Genomic DNA, 20,224 nt, shown 5'->3' on the forward strand with positions numbered 1-20,224 from the left:
AATTTTTACGACATGCTATACTGTTTTTTAATTTTTTCAACATGCTATACTGTGATTTGTTTTTTGTTTTTTTCGACATGCTATACTATGATGTTTTTTTTAAATTTTTTCGACATGCTATACTATGATGTTTTTTTTAAATTTTTTTGACATGCTATACTATGATGTTTTTTATTTTTTAGACATGCTATACTATGACGTTTTTAAAATTTTTTCGACATGCTATACTATTACTTTTATTTTCAAACTTTTACGACAAGCTATACTATGACGTTTTTTAATTTTTTTCGACATGCTATACTATGATGTTTTTTAAATTTTTTCGACATGGTATACTATGACTTTTTTAAAATTTTTCGACATGCTATGCTATAACGTTTTTAAATTTTTTTCGACATGCTGTACTATGACTTTTTTAATTTTTTCAACATGCTATACTATGACGTTTTTAAATTTTTTTCGACATGCTGTACTGACTTTTTTAATTTTTTCGACATGCTATACTATGATGGTTTTTTTTTTTTTTAAAAAAAAATCGACAATCTATACTATGACTTTTTATTTCATTTTTTGACATGCTATACTATGACTTTTTATTTCATTTTTTGACATGCTATACTATGATGTTTTTTAATTTTTTCGACATGCTATACTATGACTTTTTAAAAAACTTTTACAACACGCTATACTATGATGTTTTTTAAATCTTTTCGACATGCTATACCATGACTTTTTTTTTAAAATTTTTACGACAAGCTATACTATGACCTTTTTTAAATTTTTCGACATGCTATACTATGACTTTTTTTTATTTATTCGGCATGCTATGCTATGACGTTTTTTTGTTTTTTTTTTAATTCCGACATGCTATACTATGACTTTCTATTTTATTTTTTTGACATGCTATACTATGACTTTTTTTTTTTAATTTTTACGACAAGCTATTGTATGACTTTTTTTTAAAACTTTTTCAACATGCTATACTATGACATTTTTTTTAAATTTTTTTGACATGCTATACTATGACTTGTTTAAATTTTTACGACAAGCTATAGTATGACGGTTTTTTTTAAACTTTTTCGACATGCTATTTTATGAGGTTTTCTTTTATTTTTTCGACATGCTATACTGTGACGTTTTTTTTGTTTTCCGACATACTATACAATGCCATTTTTTTAAATTTTTTTTTGACATGCTATACTATGACTTTTTTTTCGACATGCTATACTATGATGTTTTTTCAGAAAATTTCCACAATCTATACTATGATGTTTTTTTTATTTTTTTTGACATGCTATACTATGACGTTTTTAAATTTTTTTGACATGCTATACTATGACTTTTTGTTTAAATTTTTACGACAAGCTATAGTATGACGTTTTTTAAACTTTTTCGACATGCTATCTTATGAGTTTTTTTTTTTTTTTTAATTTTTCGACATGCTATACTGTGACGTTTTTTTTGTTTCCCAACATGTTATACCATGCAGTTTTTTTTGTTTTTTTTTTGGACATGCTATACTATGAATGGTTTTTGACTTTCTTCGACATGCTAAATTACAACCTCTTCTTTCGGTTTTTTTGACATGCATTTCAACAAGTCATAGTATACTATGACTTATATGACTAACATGCTATGCTAACTTATTTCAGATTTTTGACAAGGTATACTGTGAGTCTTTTTTAAGGCATGCTTTATTTTTCATTTTCCACACGCAAGCATAATATTTCCCTCTGAATGTCTGGCTGTCATTGGTATGAGATCAAAATAATCAAGTCCAGTCCAAGTGTTTTAAATCTTTATTTGAGTACAGTTTTTGAGTGAATGTACATAGTTCACATTCCACCACTGAGCAGCAGACAGCAGCAAACCACAGTTCAGGACCAGTGACATTGCAGCTGTGTTTGTAGCGACCAACTGGACACTTTAAGCCAAAACATGATGTCTGTCTCAACATAACCAAGAGGTTTTTGTGCGTAAAGCTAACCACACGTTAACCAAAAACAAAACAAAACAAAACCAAGACAAAAGTTAACTAAAAACATTTGAGATGAATTCAGTGTTTTTTCTTAAGTAAGTTGGCTTCATTGTCAGGCTGGTCTGTTGGTTATTGTGATGCCAAACACACAGCAGGGCAGTGTTAGACCGCAGCAGTCATTAAAAAGCAGACATTGTTCTGATTTTAGAGGTGAATTTTAAAGGTACACACACTCACACATTTTAGTAAAGCCTTTAGTCTTTTCTTTTTCCCAGAGACAGATGAGAAGATCAATATTAACTGCATGCTCAGCACAAAGCCTGGAAGCAGGAGACACAGTAAATGTCACCTTTAAAGATAACTCCCCATTAGTTGTGAAGTAGCTGATTGCCTTAAATACCAGTGTCCCTTTAACATTAATTAAAAGGAAAGAAACTCCAGCTTTCCATCGCTGCGCCTCTTTCTGCTCGTCACTGATAACTGCCTGCAAGTGATGTGGAGGCACAGCAGGAGCTCTAATGGAAGCCTCTGTGGTCTCATCAGACGGGTCAGAGATGCAGATAAGGCAGACTTCCTGCTGTGTTCCCTTCATGCTCCGTTCTGCCTGCTGAAGAGTTTCACTGATAAAAGACAAAGCTCTCCTGATTGGGATCCGGAGGCTGAGACCAGATCCTGAAGTGAACCTTTATAATTATGGTTATACAGAAAGGCTGGATGGATGTGTTCACTCCTCAGTGGACGCAGGCCTCCGAGATGATTCTTTGGCTCTGACAGCAGCATCACCTGCAGCCGTCAGCAGGTCACTAAAGGTGCTCTGTCACAGTCAGTGATGTGGATTCATCATTTTAATATTTGTTCTAGATGTTATAGAATTTACCTATTATTATTTTGTGTGTGTGTGTGTGTGTATGACCCTTTTTTGACACAGTATACTATGACTTTCGTTCAACATAGTATTCTTTGACTTTTTTTTTTTTGACATGCAGCACTTCCTCAGGAAAATGTACTTGAAATAAATCAAAGGAAAAGTAGCAAGCCTATTTGAGAAGCTGAAAAAAAAAGACAAACAATAATCAAAATAGCTGCCAATGAATTTTCTCTCCATCAGTTGTCTCATCGTTTCAGCTGCACTTGTAGATTTTCATATTTTGTGTGCAACTATCCTAATATGTAAAGTAACTAGTAACTTAAGTAAGTAACTGCGCTCTGAGAGTGTGGTGCAATGAATAACTGAACGGTGTAGCTTCAAAAGTAGAAAATCAATACATGGCGGGGGAGGAGGTTAACGTGGCGGGCTGCCACATTGTAAGGTAAACCCTGGTCATTGCAGCTACGGGTGTGACTTTTGGGAAATAATCTCAACTGACAGCTTTAAATTAATTTCATGGTGAATGAAACATTTGCTGACGAAGGTCATGAGAGAGCTCCAGAGCGGACCTCTGAGTTGAGATTATTTTGTCACATGTTACAGATGTTCGATTGATGAGTAATCAGTGGTGCCTGCATCAACACAATCCCGCTTACATGTGTCACTGAACCATCTGCTGAAATAGAGGTGTTAGAGGTGTTTTAGGACCAGATAGTTCTGGGAACTCCCTGAGAGGAAATGCCCGCTGGGGAACTACCATGAGAACTACAGATCTTTAGGGGCTTTTTCCTGTTTGCATTCGCACTGCTAATAAAAACAATTAAGTGACGTAAGTCAAAGCCGTGTTGTATTTCACCTGTCGCTCATTTGCTGAGGAGCGTCTGGACCACGAGCTGTTGTTTGTGTTGCCTGTTAAAGGCTCACGTTTTTTTTCAAAATGGAGGCTGCACTGCTCATGTGTACACTTCCATCACTATAAGTTCCTCTTGTGCTGGGAGAGTATGTGCTCTAAAGTAGGAGCTACAAAAGTCCTTAAAAACAGTGTTCTAGGAACTCTGATGGTTCTGAGTTCTTGTGGTGTGGACACAGTAACAAGGGGGTTCTTACAACTATGACAAAATTCCCCTGCTCTGAAAACAACTTGCGTTTACGTGCATTTCACCACTGTTCGCTTTAACTTCAGTAAAATGTTGGATACCAAACATGTAGTGTAGGATTTTTACACTGTGGTGCTGCTGGTGTTACTGTTGGTAAAGAATCTGCACCACTGACTGCAGAGCGCAGTAAACTGGGGCCCAGTAGTCAAAGTGTCATGCTGCTCTCACACACAGCATGTATGGTACAGGAGGTGAAATGTCACAGGGGCCCTGCTGTCTCCATGTGTGTCTTTAAAAACTGTGCCAAGCTGTGGCTGTAAAACAGCCCTGTGTGTGTGTGTGTGTGTGTGTGTGTGTGTGTGTGAGATACATACAGATGATAGACAGCATCCCCCTGAAGTGACTGTGTGTCCTGCTGAATGAGAACCATTTCGTTGGTCTACTGAATTTAGAATCACATGGTGCGCTCTGTAGTGACTGAGACCCTGTCTGATCGATCAGATGATGATGATGATGATTATTATTATTGAAGCCCATTTCTACATGTGTGACAAAAATGATCTTGTAAGATCCCAATACCAGGTCATCATTTAGAGATACTCAAGTCATTACTAAGTCATTACTTAATTATTAACTAGTCATTATTTAGAGATACTAAGTCATGATTTAAAAATACCAAGTCATTGTTCAGAAATACTTAGTCATTATTTAGAGATAATAAGTCATTATTTAGAAATACTTAGTCATTCTTTAGAGATACTAAGTCATCATTTAGAAATACTAAGTCATTATTTAGCGATACTAAGTCATTATTTAGAAATACTTAGTCATTATTTAGAAATACTTAGTCATTCTTTAGAGATACTAAGTCATTTAGAAATACTAAGTCATTATTTAGCGATACTAAGTCATTATTTAGAAATACTTAGTCATTCTTTAGAGATACTAAGTCATTTAGAAATACTTAGTCATTCTTTAGAGATACTAAGTCATTTAGAAATACTAAGTCATTATTTAGCGATACTAAGTCATTATTTAGATACTTAGTCATTATTAACAGATAATTAGCCATTATTTAGAGAAACTAAGTCATTATTTAGAGATACTTAGTCATTATTTAGAGATACTAAATCATTATTTAGAAATACTTAGTCATTCTTTAGAGATACTAAGTCATTCTTTAGAAATACTAAGTCATTATTTAGATACTTAATCATTATTAACAGATAATTAGCCATTATTTAGAGAAACTAAGTCACTATTTAGATACTTAGTCATTATTTAGAGATACTAAGTCATTATTTAGAAATACTTAGTCATCATTTAGAAATACTTAGTCATTCTTTAGAAATACTAAGTCATTATTTAGATACTTAATCATTATTAACAGATAATTAGCCATTATTTAGAGAAACTAAGTCACTCTTTAGATACTTAGTCATTATTAACAGATAATTAGCCATTATTTAGAGAAACTAAGTCACTCTTTAGATACTAAGTCTTTATTTAGAGATACTAAGTCGTTATTTAGATACTTAGTCATCATTAACAAATAATTAGCCATTATTTAGAGAAACTAAGTCACTATTTAGATACTTAGTCATTATTTAGAGATACTAAGTCATTATTTAGATACTTAGTCATTATTTAGAGATACTTAGTCATTATTAACAGATAATTAGCCATTATTTAGAGAAACTAAGTCATTATTTAGAAATACTTAGTCATTATTTAGAGATACTAAATCATTATTTAGATACTTCGTCATTGAAAGATATTAGTCATTATTTAGAGATACTTAGTCATCATTTAAAGATACCAAGTCATTATTTAGAAATACTTGGTCATTATTTAGAGATTCTAAGTCATTATTTTGAGATACTTGATTATTATGTGGGGACACTTAATCAAATTGAGAACGCTTCTTGTTATTCTGTGATACCAATACGTCATTTTAAGATACTAAGTCATCATTTCGAAGAGGTTTCTCATTTTAATGACTTAGTAGATTGGTTTTTTTTTGTCATCACACTGGCAGAAATGGGCTTCCATACTGAATAAACAAGAGGAACTACTGAACAGGTCTTAATGAGAGATTGTTTCGTTAGCTGCTTTTCCCAAGTTGAAGAATTAACTTTGAAGCTCGATGCATAAACGTGTTCTGTAATTTAAAATGAAATAATAGTTATTATCCAGACCTGGATTTCCCACCCTGGTACTGATAATACTCAGAATGAGCAGGAAAACAAACTGCTCTACATTATAATTTAATGTATTATAGCACTCCTGTAATAAATACTGTCTCTGTGAAACATATCATTTTAGATTGTTGACATGCTGCCAGACAGGTGTCTGACAGGCAGTTTAATATGTTACTAAGGTGGATGGAAACAGAAAAACCTCACCAGTGTCCACAGTTATTGGACATAATCGGCACATACCCTGTCCAAACCTGGCTCTTATATGTATATGGCTAGACACACACATTAAAATGGTTGAAACGCTGATCCTGTTTGCTTTTGCGTCTGTTGCCTGCAGCGCTCTGAAGACACACTGTTGACTTATCCCAGCATTTGCTTTGGAGGCTTGGTTTAATTGTCCCTGCAGGAGCTCGCTGACAGTGATCAGACATCACAGAACCACCAATGAGCTTCAGCTCAGCTGCTTCCCACTTTCCACATGTACCCAGAGAGATTTATTACTGTTGATATTATTATTTGCACAATCTCAATTACTGTGTAATCTCTGCAGCCAGAGCCTCTTGTGAAATGATTCTTTCCATAAACATATGGATATGAAGCCAGCCCAGGAATGTCCCCTCTGTCCCCACAGAGAGGGTGCCTGCTCTAGGCCCCACACCCTCAGGGGCCCTGAAGACCCCACTTCACTGTGTCTCCATTGTAGATGAATTCAGACTGTTCTCATGCACTGTTCATGTGTATACCCATGAAAAATAATGCACCAGAATGTGTACAGGACCCACGTAACTGTGAAGGCTGTGATCACGTGTCAAAGGAGCTGAAGGGAGAAAAGAAGGAAGTAGTACAGACAGCAAGTCTGTGTAAGGTGGCAGGTTGGGGTGGTGGATGGGTCAAACAAATACAGGACTTCACCCCAAGAGACCAGTGTTCATGTCCCCAGTGAAACCAAGTGAGTTATTTCAACATACATTAAAGCTCACTGACGTAACATTACCTTTCTAAACCTAACCTATGGGACATTATGTGAACATGTGTAACATTGTTGGGTGTTTTCGGGTCACTACTGAATGTAAAGTAACAGATGAAACACAGTTTACTGGTAGATTTAGGAAAGTAAAGTTTCATGGGTTGGGTTTAGGAAAAGAATTGTGGTTGGGTGTTTATTTTCCAAAATCTAACTTACGTAACTTTAAATCTAGCATTTAACTTTACATGAAGTACCTTGATTCTCTTTATGAAACAAACCTACATAACTTTATGAAACCTGACCTACGTAACTTTAAGCTACGTAGGTCAAATCACATTGGCTTGTTTGAAAAAGAAACATGGTTGGGCATTGTCAGGTCAATACTTAACGTAAAGTTACAAATTAAAGTTTCCTAAGTTAAGTTTAGGAAAAAAATCATGGTTAGGCATCGTCACGTTGAGTACATAACTTAATGTTGCATACTAAACGTTAAGTTACGTAGGTTAGATTTGGTAAAAGAATCATGATTGGGCGTTGTCACGATACGTATTTTTTTTTTTTTAAGATATTTTTGGGGGCATTTTAACCTTTAATGGATAGGACAGACAAGCGCGAAAGGGGGAGAGAGAGAGGGAGTGACATGCAGCAAAGGGCCACATGCTGGAGTCGAACCTGGGCCGCTGCGGCAACAGCCTTGTACATGGGGCACCTGCTCTATCCACTAAGTCACCGACGCCCCCACGATACGTATTTAACATAAAAGTACATACTATACAAAGTTACGTAGGTTAGATGTAGGAAAAGAATTGTGGTTGGGCATTGTTCTTTATGTAGTGAAATTTACTTTGCTAAATCTAACCTACGTAACTTTAAATTTAGTACCGAACTTTACATTAAGTTAGATTAAGCCTAACCTACGTAATTTTTCCTTCGTAAACATAATCTACATAACTTTGTTGAATATGGAACTTTATGTTAAATACGTAATGTAACAATGCCCGACCACAATTCTTTGCAAAAACCTACTCTACTTTAATTTCCCAAACCTTACCTACGCATCTTTACTCTCCTAAACCACCATAGTTTTACATTTAGTATATAACTTTACATTACGTAGTAACATGACAACACTCAACCATGATTCTTTTCCTTTTTCTTAACCTAACCTGTAGAGGTGCTAATCCATTGGGCGCTACTTCGTCAGATATACAAACCGTATACTCACCACTGTATGAGGATATGTCGATGATTTGTACATTAGTTTGGCAGACTTCTCGGTTGTTTCTGTAGTGACATCATCCTGGTGGCTGATAACCGAGAAATAACTGAGAAAAATAACAGCAACAACAGCAGCAGGGTTTTTTTTTTTTTTTTTTAACTTTTCCCCCATTTTATTTCTTTTTAAATAGAAAACTTTGCCCAGTTGGACAGAGTTGAAAGAACAAAAATTACAAAAAAAAAAAGTCCAAGAAAATTAAAAAAAATCACTATAATGACCGCACAGTCATTCATCCCGTTACAACAGTCTCAAAAATCACCATTCATGTTGTGATGCTGAAAGAGTAGCATTAACCCGACGGAGTGCTACAAACGTACAGTAACTGCCGACGCAGGACAACAAGGCCTGTCGTGAGGAAGCGTTCTGCCCTCAAACCTGTAACACAGGACCAGACAATGTGGGGTTTCACATCACAGCTCAATGGAATCAGCACTGAAGCCACACCTCTGTAGACTGGGACCAGCCGCAACACGTTTTATTTCAACATAAAAGAGTCATTTATAAAAAGAGACAGTGATGTGTGCCTTGAGCCGGCCGACCAGAGTGCTGCTCCCACTTCAACTCACTGGAATTAAAGGCCAGACTGGTTTCCACTTCACCCATCAGAAAGGCCTGGGATACATAGAGCTTTTGTGTTTACTCTCTATTATACACCACACACACACACGCAAACAAACACACACACACACTCGCGCTCACACACATACACACAGGCAATATGATACCTAAAGCAGACTGTGCAAAACTCTTTGGTGATAATGAGTTTAAGAAAAGGAACATGAAAAAAGCCACCATCCCACAACTGACATGGTTATACAATCTTTCCAATATACACATTTCAACAGTCAGAGAGTAGAAAATGGAGCCTGCAAATTCAATAAATTAGACAGCAAAAAGATGAATTGCAGATATAAAATCCAGCAGTTGGGTTCACAGAAATTAATAATAAAGAAAAATACAAAAAAATTGGAGAAACAGTAACAGTGTCATGTCATTTTACCAAAACCATAAAAGCAATTGGAAAAGAAACGGACTGTAAAAGAAAGAGAAATGGCCTTTAGTTAATCATTCAGACAGCTGGGATCTGAGTTTTTTCATTGATGAAATGTTGTTGAGAATCAGTCTTTTGTAAACATTCACAATCAGGAGTTCTGTTTGGAGCACTGCTGGTCTGAGAGTACATGGACACCAGTCTGTTTTCTGCACACAGGACAAATGGAATATTTAAGGACCATGACGGTGTACTTCACTGAGGTACACACCAATAACCCCCGCCTGTCCTTCACCCACCATCCATCAGGCTCACACAAGAATATTCGTCAATATTCCTTCGATCATTAGAACCCAGACTGTCTCTATGTTTTGTTCATCATGGCGTTTCTGTATATTTTCTTTAAAAAAAAAAAGACATATTTTCAAAATATATCCATGTGAAGTCTTTCATTTCAGTAAAAAATAAATTAGGTAGTGAAAACAGCCTTTTCTCACGCTGTCCTAACTGAGCCGTTATTGCTGGCCAGTCTCCTGAAGCCGTGGTCGTTCTTCTCCAGCCACAGCTCGGCCAGCTGCTGGGTGGAGCCGTGCGACGAGGCTTTGGAGCCCAGGCACATCTTATATTGCTTTGCCTCCAGGTTGGGGTCACATATGACGGGGTGGTGGACGTGCACTATCCCCGTGTCTGTGCTTCTGAACAACTTAATCCCTGACTGGACAAATTTATTAAAAAGGTCCACGTCCTCCAATCCCCACCCCTGTATGGAGGTGTCGAAGCCTCCAGCTCGGAGCAAGTCTCCCTTGTAGACGCAGACGATCCCGAAGCCGTAGTTCCTCCACAGACCTGTCTTGGAGGTGAAGACGTAGTGGTTGTTGCTGGGGACCTTCCCAGCGTACACCACCTTTGGATCATATTGGCTGAAGATGATGGGGAAGTAGGTTTGCTCTCCCAGGGCTGTGTTGGTCCGACATCGCTTCAGGAAGTCGCTGGTGAAGAGCAGATCCACGTCACAGTAGAAGAGCAGTGAGTCGTTGGAGAAGTGCAAGGAACCCACTTCCAAAGCCAGAGCCCTGGAGAAGGAGCCGGCAACGGGCTTTATCTCCATCTCGGCCCGGGGATACTTCATGTGATACTCCCTCATCAGCTCCACCTGCTTCACCCGCTCTGTGTTGTTGTCTGTGCTGAAGAGCAGGATCAGCAGCTTGACGTTCTGGTTGGGGATCAGACAGACTCGCTCAAAGTTGGCCATGAAGCGCACAAAGATGTCGTAGCGTCCCGACAGAGGAACCAAGATGTTGACTTTCTTCTCTTTGGGTTCCCTCTGGTCCTGGCCGGACGTGGCCAGCTTGAAGGGCACCAGCATCTTGAGGGAGTTGGACAGGAAGGAAAGCGAGTCTGAATCTTTGTTGATGTGGCTGGCCAGAGCTCGGGCATCCATCTCGCCCTCCTCTCTGAACTGGATCTGGCTGAAGGTCTGTTGTAAGTATGCGTGTCTCCTCACAGGAACCGTCATGGTCTTTCCTTTGTGCTTCTTGTACAGCAGCAGCAGATCCAGCACATACTCGGCCCCGTATAAGGGATTGACTCTCCGGTAGCCGTACTGGATTTCTTTGAAATCAATGACCCGCCCCCGTGTCTTTGCATTGGCATTGATCATCTCCATCACCTGCATGATGATGTCGTCCAGGGCTTGCCTCTGGGAGGAATCCATCCCACGTCGAGGCGGCTGACCATCAGATGATGAGAACAGGTACTTCCCAGTCAGGAACTCCCACTCCAGGACCTCCTCCCTCTGCCGTGGGTGGAAGCGCATGAAGGAAGGCGGCATGCCGAGCTGGAGGTCCTCTCGGCTGGGCTCGGCTGCTCCGTAGCGCCCCATCTGAACGATCTCCCGGTGGAGCTGAATGGTTCGGTGGCGCAGGTCCGCGATCTTGCGGCTGAGCATGTAGCTGTGCAGGCGATACTGGTAAGGAGGGTTCTTGTTGGGGTGGAGGGTGATGGCTCGATGGATCTTGCTGTTGTGGAGATCTCGTATGTAGCCCTTCTTATTGGGTTCGTAGTTCTCGTAGAACAGCTGCTGCATCTGTGGAGACAGGAGACGGATCGTGTTAGTGCCTCTGAGGTCACTGGATGTTGTTACACCAATGGAAAACATCACTTTTGCCATGTCTGCCCCTAAACACACTGTGACAGGACCAATAATGGTAGAGGTATGACCAGCAATTTCTGTCCCCAGCTGCAGTCAGACCCATGATGCTGTGAGAACATGATAAGCACCTTGCTGTAAGTACCAGTCTGAGTTACAGGGCTGCTATAAACCCTCTATAAAGTGTTTCTACAGGATTCTGGCAGCCCACCCAAACAGCTCACACTATATGTAAAGAGAGTTCAGAGCAGAGGCCCGAGCGGAGAGAATGAAATGAACATAAGGTTCCATTTTACTCAATTAGACGACGACTGTGCTCTTTATCCATCATTACAGCATTATCTGCTTGTAAGGAAGTCAGTTGGAACAATTTATTAAACATCTGTTGAACAAGCAGCCAGGATGTTTCACGCAGTCTTATTGATGGAGTGGGTGGCATGGTGATGCAGTGGTTAGCATTGTCACCTCACAGCAAGAGGGCTCCTGGTTTGAACCCGGCGTGTGGGAGCTCCTAAAACGGCTCCTTCACGGGAATTACATCGATTACTGAATTACTCTGTACCCCCAAAGATAAACTAAAATAAAAAAAGCAGGCTTTGCCCCACTTGCCCCAGATGACCTGTCACCTCTACATATAGAGCATGTTATACTGATAGTGAACCGGCTTAAAATTGTAACTGGATGTAACGGTTGAGCCTCATTAACTTTGTGTTTGAAAATACATTTTTCAGACTTTCAGGCTGAGAGCAACTGGCTCCTCCTCTCTACCTGCAGGACGTGACTGCAGTTATTCTTCACATCAGCAGCAGAGAGAGGAGGAATGATGACACAAGGCTGTTAGACCGTTTACTGGAAAAGGCTATAGATAAGTTGTTAATTAGTCCAGCAGTTAACTTATTCAAGTGGTTTTGTAGCCTCTAAATGCTCTTCATTAAGAAGATAATGCCAGGCATTCATTTGTTTAAGTATTAAAAAACATTAGTGTTGTCTGAGGAAAAATAAAATACAGAATTCATTTCTGTCTTCACATTTTCCATTTGTAGGATTATTGGTTATTGTATTGGTATCGGTTTTAACGAACAGATTATTATCAGTTATCAGTGTTGACCTTGAAATTTAGTATTGGTGCTGTTGTAATCAGAAATACTGCCTGATGCGGGTTTATGTGCTTGTAAACGCAGTGAATGGAAACCTTTGTCTTGTTTTCTGCTGATGCAAACTCTAAATTAAGAGCCGGTCCGCTGCTGACAACAAGGAAGTGAGTGAGTGTTTACTGCATAGCTGCAGGAGTTTTACAAACCTACTGTTCCTCAAATCGCAGGAGACTAAAAGTGTAAACATTGGGACAGCTGCTTTGGAGCCGCTGGCAGGATCTCAACCGTGGTCAAGAAGGCAGGGTTTGTGTCGTTGCCTCCCAATGAAGGGAGCATCAGAACGGCTGCAGCCTCTACAAAGTCTAATTTGAGAGGACGGCTCTGGAATGCAGCCACAAGCCTGATCCCCAGGGAAAGGCCATACAGGGAATAAGACAGGACAGGCCTGAGAGCTATGGAAAATGATACCTGAAGCCGAATACGATCACAGGAACTGCCTGAGTAACTCTTTGCTTTTCCATGGCTTTAGCCCGCATTCCTGCGCACCTAAGAGAGGGCAGCCTGCCAATCAAAACACACTGTAACCTTGTCATTAATGGAAGTGTTGAGCTGAGCTGTTCCTTCAGGGGTGAAGGGTCAGCCTTTACATCTGAAACCAGGCCGCTGCGTGTGCAACTGACAGAAATTCATCTGTAGAATTCTTTCATACTGAGAGTAGAGACGATTTCAGACAACGAATACGTAATATTATTTTCATACATTTCAATCAGTCGGTATCGGCTAAAACAAGACAGATCAAAATTCAATCCCGTCTTTCTTGCTCTGCTGTTTTGTCCATTTCAGCGTGCTTGTGTTACAGCTGGTTGCAGTTCTGCCCGACAGCGTTTGACTGCTTATGACAGTGAAATGTGTGTGTGTGAAAAATGATTTGGTTACACTGGTGAGTGACTCTGCTCTGACGTCAAAATTTGCTCATCCGACAGTAATAAATCTTTGCTCTCTCCTCCCTTTCAGTTGGCAAATCCTTCCAGTACCGTGGCTTTTATTAGTTAAAATTACAAACATTGCTGCTGCAGGACATATCAGCTGCCACCAATTAATTATTAATAGTAAGTTGATGGGATTCCAAAATAAAACTTGGCTGTTGTCCGTGTTTTCTGCAAACCAGTGTCTGTACTCGACCAAAGATTGTTTATAACATAAAAGGAGTATCACCTTGTGACATCGTTATACTGCTGCAAGTGTTTTAGTAGTCCATCAATTTCTTCTCATCAATTTCAGATGTCGCAAACCAACCAGCTTTCTCAGTTGGTGGCACCAGAACATGATTTGGTTGCAACCTTGTTTTGTTATTATTACTTTTTAAGTTGATTTTTTAACCTGGTGGCCGATAAATTAATTGAAAGATGTGCTACTTTGGCTCTGATGCATCTGCCTGTCTGTCTGCAGCACCACTCTGTAATTATATGTCAGAAAATAATAGCTTATCAACATGAAGGCTGCCGTGCCTTTGCCAGAAAGGCAAAGATGGATGCACACTGATGCTGCTGTTTCTGAGTGAGCGGTGCTGTGTGTCAAAGGTAGGACAGCAGATATTACTTAGGTTGTAATAAACATCAAAATCTCTTACTAGTTGCAAAAACACCCAGTGTTCCTGCTGGTAACGTTCTGCCCTTAGTTATAGTAGTTAATGGATGTAACCACAGTTGTATGATTATGAGAACTGTAAGGAAAGGAGACAGGAGTGAGATGGTGCCTGGATGTGGGTGAGAGATATGGCCAAAATATATTTAGGGCTGCCCCCTCAAAGCCGGAGATCCAAATCAACAGTCTGAGACCCCAATGTCGACTGAGATTGCTTCATGTTGAGTATTTTTCATTTATTTTTTGGGCTAGTCAGTGTGCTCTGCTCATTCGAAGATTACCGCCTGTGGTGCCGTCCCAACACAACAGTGTTGCCGTGGAAGCACTGTGCCCACCCTCTGGTCTCCTTTAGGTTGAGCCGCAAACTTCCTTAAGCATTAATGACTTCCGTTAGCACCCAAAAATGAAAATTCAGCCATTATCTACTCACCCATATGCCAATGGAGGCCTCACATCACTTGCGGAGATCCAAGGGGAGAGGAGGTAGCAACACAACTCCACCTAATGGAGGCTGACGGCACCCCCGATTCAAACATCCAAAAGCACATAATTGAGACCACAAAATATCTCCATACTGCTCGTCTGTAGTGATCCAAGTGTCCTGAAGCCCCGACATAAAAAGTTGTTTGGGGCGCCGTCAGCCTGCATTAGGTGGAGTTGTGTTGCTACCTCCTCTCCCCTTGGATCTCCGCAAGTGATGTGAGGACTCTAAAACTTCACCTGAGCCTCCCTCGGCATATGGGTGAGTAGATAATGGCTGCATTTTCATTTTGGGTGCACTATCCCTTTAACAATGCTAAGGGGGGTTTTTGCAGCTCAAAATGAACCTGCCACCAGGGTGACGTTACCATCTGTAATGTCCAAATGAGCTGAGGCGCTAGCCAAATCCCATCTGACCCCGTGCATACAGTGCAGGGCAGCCAAGGCTAATGTTAACTAACCAGTGGAGACCGGAGTGTGGGCAGTGGTCACTATGTATCCACATGTTAACGGAGCTAGCTGCCGATCTGTCATCAAAGCCAACAGAGAATAAAATACATTTACATCACAAAACATTTCAATTTCACCACCTCCACATGGATAGCGCTTTGAAACGCAGCACTAAAGCTCACTGAGTCGATGTAGCCACTTGTATTTCATGACATTTGGCTTGGGTGTCAGGATATTGAAATTAACTGAAAACTGACATCCCTAGTTTAAACATTAAACTAAAAAAGGCTCCAAGCCTCTTGATTTTACAGCAGGCTCTACTTACCACATCTATTTAATAACCAAGACCTTTAACCAAATTAAACATCCTATCATACAAATTGCCAACAAGTGTCAGTGTACACAAACAGTTACCCTGTGTACTCTAAAACTGACAGGACTCTCTCCACAGATCTGTCTGGATTCAGTGAGACACTTGGAAAGATTTATCTAAGATACCTCAATGTTTTATCCCCAACAGAGTCTACGTCACAAGAATGCTAATAATAGACTGATATATATGATAATGAACAGATAAAAAACAATGTAAATCAGCCTTCCCAACATAAATACTAGTGCACTTCACATCCAGCCTGTGTCCCAGTAAGAAAAGGGAAACACTTTAGTTTTACCACTGACTTTAATGGAAAAAGACCTTTTTGTGTCTGCATTTGTTTTATTGGGACAGACTGAGTAGTTTCCCTCCCTGCAGTATTTTTCCAGGCTGGTTCAGTTGTTGGCTCAGACTGTCTCCAGCAGGGTAACACCAGTGGTCATCAGCTGACAGCCAATTGGTCAGGATGTTTATAGCTCTCTCCTGTGGCTTCACCATCATTAGCACTCTTCCTAATTACATGACCTCCACTTCTGTGGCCACCGTTGCAACTTATGACTCATTAGTGTGATTTCTTCACAGTCATTAACCTCACTACATCCCTGCTCCCACTACAATGGTTACCTAACAAAGGCAAAGGTAAGTCAGAAGTTACTACTGTGAGCCGAAGGAGCCTTTGTGCTTCATTTCCAACACAGCTGCTGGAATAACTCTGGGAGCTGATGAGACGTGCACCAGCTGCTCTAAGACATTAATCCCAACACTGAACTCATTTTCAGGAAACCAACAGTATGCGAAGTGCATACTTTCCAGTGATATATTACAGTATGCAAACACTGAACACAATGGATACCACAATGGATTTGCATGAGCAACTACAGATGGATACAGTCTGACTGGCCGCCCTGCTGTAGAAGCTCCAGTGTGGAAGAATTTTGGATATGTTTTGAAATGAAAAGGGTACTGGACAATAGTCACATTGTATGCAAGTACATTCATCTGTTTATTTAATAACAGATCATTACAAATAAGCTAGAGTAGCAAGTAATCACACAGTGAGAAAATAAATCGTGTAGAAATCAAAAGTTTGATGCATTAAGATGCAACGATAATTGTTTCATAATCAAATCGCAGCCCTCTGAACTGCAATCGAATTATGCGGTGCCTAAAGATTCCCATCCCTAGAATTTATGGCGAAAATGTCTCCACCCTTCAAATCTACATCTGTGCTGGAGCTTGAATAAAAACACCTCACCGTTTGAAGCAGTTTGCCCTGTGGTCGAGCAGAGAGGGTTCATCAGATTCACTATAAGCTTGACCTGCAGCATGCTCTACTGACCTACCATTCAACTAAGCTTATAGATAAAACAGAGGAGGTCACTTGTGAGCAAAGCCACGCTGACCTGATAATCTTGACACTGAAGAATCTGAGTAGCAGTGTGTTCAAGTTCTTCGGCTTTGGGCAGCGGAGGCACCAGAAACAAGAGGAGCAACGTAAACTGTACAGCCTCATCTGACTGTTCACTTCTGAACCACACATCTTCAGAACCCTCGCCAGAAACTCGTAAAAATGCCATCGCTGAGAAGATAGCAAGACTTAAATCCAAAGACATGCGGCCAATTGGCAGCGTTTCGGGACAACGACTTGGAGCTGACTGAGAAATGTATAGACGGCACTCAAGGGTAAGACAATCCCTCTGAGCACCAACAAACAGACACCCTGCCTCCATCGCTGAACTTCACATTTGTTCAAGTAGACTTTTTGGAAAATAGACGACTCCCTCGACTCTAGCAGCCGACCTTTGTATGTTTTCAGTTTCATTTCAGTCTCCATTACTCCATAACATAAGCTACACTGTTAACTGAATCCACACAAACACACTAATCAAAGCAAAGCAAGAGAAACAGTGTTATCGAACCAACAACACAGTGGCCTATCTGAAGTGGAGGGAGATGCCAAACCAATGAGAAGGTTCTGTGCTGTGATTACATTAGTGAAATGAACCTATGAGGGTTCAGACTCTGATACATGCCATATACCACTGAAAGCCAGGCTGGCAACCCTGGAAACTCACCCAGGACATCCTGCTGGAGGAAACATCTTATAAACCAACAACACGAGAGAGCAAACACCAGAGACACCCTCAGGAAAAGTGATCTGTGATTTGTTCTTTCAAGGTTGTCTTTTTCATGACCTCCTTAACGTTCCTCAAGATAAAAATACAGGAGTCTCCTGGTTAATTTAACCCCACTGTGGGATTATGTTCTGACATCCAGGTTTAATTATTTCCTCTTCCTTTGTGAGAAATACTATGATAGCCATGAGCCTCAACCACTGTTGCTACGGAGAATGTATTGGTGGTATGGAAAATTCAGAGTGCTTTCTTGTTAGGGTGTGTTTGGAAATACACACTCGAAGTGCCAGGACGCACTCTGGCACAAACTGGACCGTTTATAAATTTGGTGCACTGTTGGAATGCACCGTTCGGTTATTCAAACAACACACTCTCTGAGGAACAGACTGCACTCTGGGTACTCTGTCTGAGGGAGACGGAGCAGCAGAGTGAATGTGTGATTAACTTAACTGTTTATTAATTTGTGTAAAAACAGAGCGTTCTGTTTCTTCGAACGTCAGCACTCTCATATTATTGTGGAGCATCAGATTAGATTTATGAACACACCCATAGTTACTGAGGGGAATATTTTTAACTGGTTGCTTATGTTGGTCTGAGGTAAATTTTGCTACTCTTCAGTTTACTGCACTACAATACACCCAGCTCTAATGGAAGCTAGCTAGCAACGCTGTTTATTAGGCTATTACCGTTAGTAACGCCGTCCCAACCCAACAGTGCTGCAGTGGAAACATTGTGCCCACCCTCCAGTTTCCCCCAAGGTCATCCCAGTGAGTAATTTAAATCCACAAGCTCACTTTAGCTCTGTTAGCATTGTTAGCAGTGTCAGCCAGTGGTGTTTACACAGTGAACCATGCTTAAGAGGTTTTGCAGCTCAAAATTTAGCAGCTTATTAGCCGAGGCTACATGAGGGGAGTCCAGAGGGTGGACACGATGTTTGTGCAGTAACACCGTCCTGGTTACTAACTGTAATGACAAATGAACAGTGCGGCAGCTAGCTCCCATCTGAACCAGGACACTTGCTGTGCTAGCCAGCTGTGTGTCAGCAAAGCCAACAGAAAATAAAAGGCAAAACGTCAAAATTTCACCCCATCTACAAGGATAGCACTTTGAAATATGGTGCTAAAGCTCACAAGTCAGTGAAGTGCCCAGCTAAGAGGAAAGGCCTCTTTTATTTCACATCATTTTGCTTTTGTTTTCTGTATTGCTGGTGTCAGGCTATCAAAAGCTAAATTTATCAAAACTGACATCCTTAATAGTTACTAAATTCATCCCTAATTTGCCCAGAATCTTAAACTGTTGGATGTGCGTCACATCATGTGTCATACAGACAGATAAACAGTCATGGTAAGATTCCCTGGGATATGCTGATCTGCGTACTAAATGTGATGAAACTGCTACAAGGAAATAAAAAAGTTGCTTTTCTCGATTAGTTGACACACATCAACCCAGGATGACGGTATCAAAACAACACAGGTGTGCAGGCTTCCTGAGAAAACAATGTGTGTGGGTGTGAAGTGCATCAGAGTGATACCGCCTCAGGTTTCTGTTGAATCAGCTTTCTGTTAGCAGCCACCACAAAACAGAATTTTGGATGTTTGTTACCAAAGCAGGTGTAATTATCTTATGTCCAGAGGCTTGTAGGTTTGACTTTTATCAAAGAGCCACATATTTTCTCACAACACGTCCACCTCAGCTTTAAAGTGCTTCAACTGTCTCACCTACACTATCAATGAGAAAATGGTTAGATTTTTACTTCCGGTACCCTGAACATGTAAAATAACCCCTGAAACAAAAGCATAAATGGCAAATGTAATTTGGCAATTTTTTAATTTGTGTGAGGAAATAATGAAACAGCAAACTTGGTACAGTCTGAAACTTCTGTAGTATTAAAAGATGGTGTTACGAGTTAACTCAAAAATGACATAACATTCTCAGGACCGGAACAAAGGCTGGGAGTGTCTCCAGGTTGGTGACAGATTCTCACCCCAGTCTTAAGGCCCAGACACACTAAACCAACATCAAATAACTAGCGATGACAAAGGCAGACTGTTGCGTCGCCTCAGGTCACCTGTGTCTCATCCAAAAAGCTCTGCTTGAAAAAAACCCAAAACAACCCAAAGACTATAGCCAGCGGCCAATTAGCATGTAAGTTCTGCGCCTATGTGAAAGGAAATAACTCTCCACACCAGCAGGGGGCAGTAGTCTGAACATGTCTTTCAAGAAGAGAAACTGGGAGACCAACAGGGCGGTTTCAAGGTGCTAGTTAGCCAGTTTGCACATTCACAACGCAGCCAGTTATTGAAAGAACAAATTATATTTAGCTTCCATGTGCTAACAGACAATAGCACAAACAATTATAAACCATTTCTGCTACAGTGCTCAATGGCTAAAAAAATAATCTCTAATATAACAGGTTGGTTTCTATCTTGGCCTCTTGACTTTAAGCGTTTGTTTGCTTTCTTTGCTTTCATTGCTCTTCTTGTGCACTGAGATCAGCTGCCAATCAGCCAAGCTGATT

The 20,224-nt window shown here is 40.3% G+C and overlaps 1 protein-coding gene across 1 annotated transcript in view; it reads right to left on the reverse strand.

Moving 5' to 3' along the window:
- Positions 1-8,500: 8,500 nt before the first annotated feature.
- The window catches only part of chsy1 (chondroitin sulfate synthase 1), an 85,605-nt gene continuing 73,881 nt past the window's right edge, over positions 8,501-20,224 (reverse strand). Inside the window, exon 3 of the mRNA XM_049561603.1 lies at positions 8,501-11,467. Coding sequence (XP_049417560.1) covers positions 9,875-11,467 — 1,593 coding nt within the window. The 3' untranslated portion in view covers positions 8,501-9,874. The remainder of the gene's footprint in view (positions 11,468-20,224) is intronic.

This window comes from Epinephelus fuscoguttatus, linkage group LG2, assembly GCF_011397635.1.
Source record: "Epinephelus fuscoguttatus linkage group LG2, E.fuscoguttatus.final_Chr_v1".
Lineage (NCBI taxonomy): Eukaryota > Metazoa > Chordata > Actinopteri > Perciformes > Serranidae > Epinephelus > Epinephelus fuscoguttatus.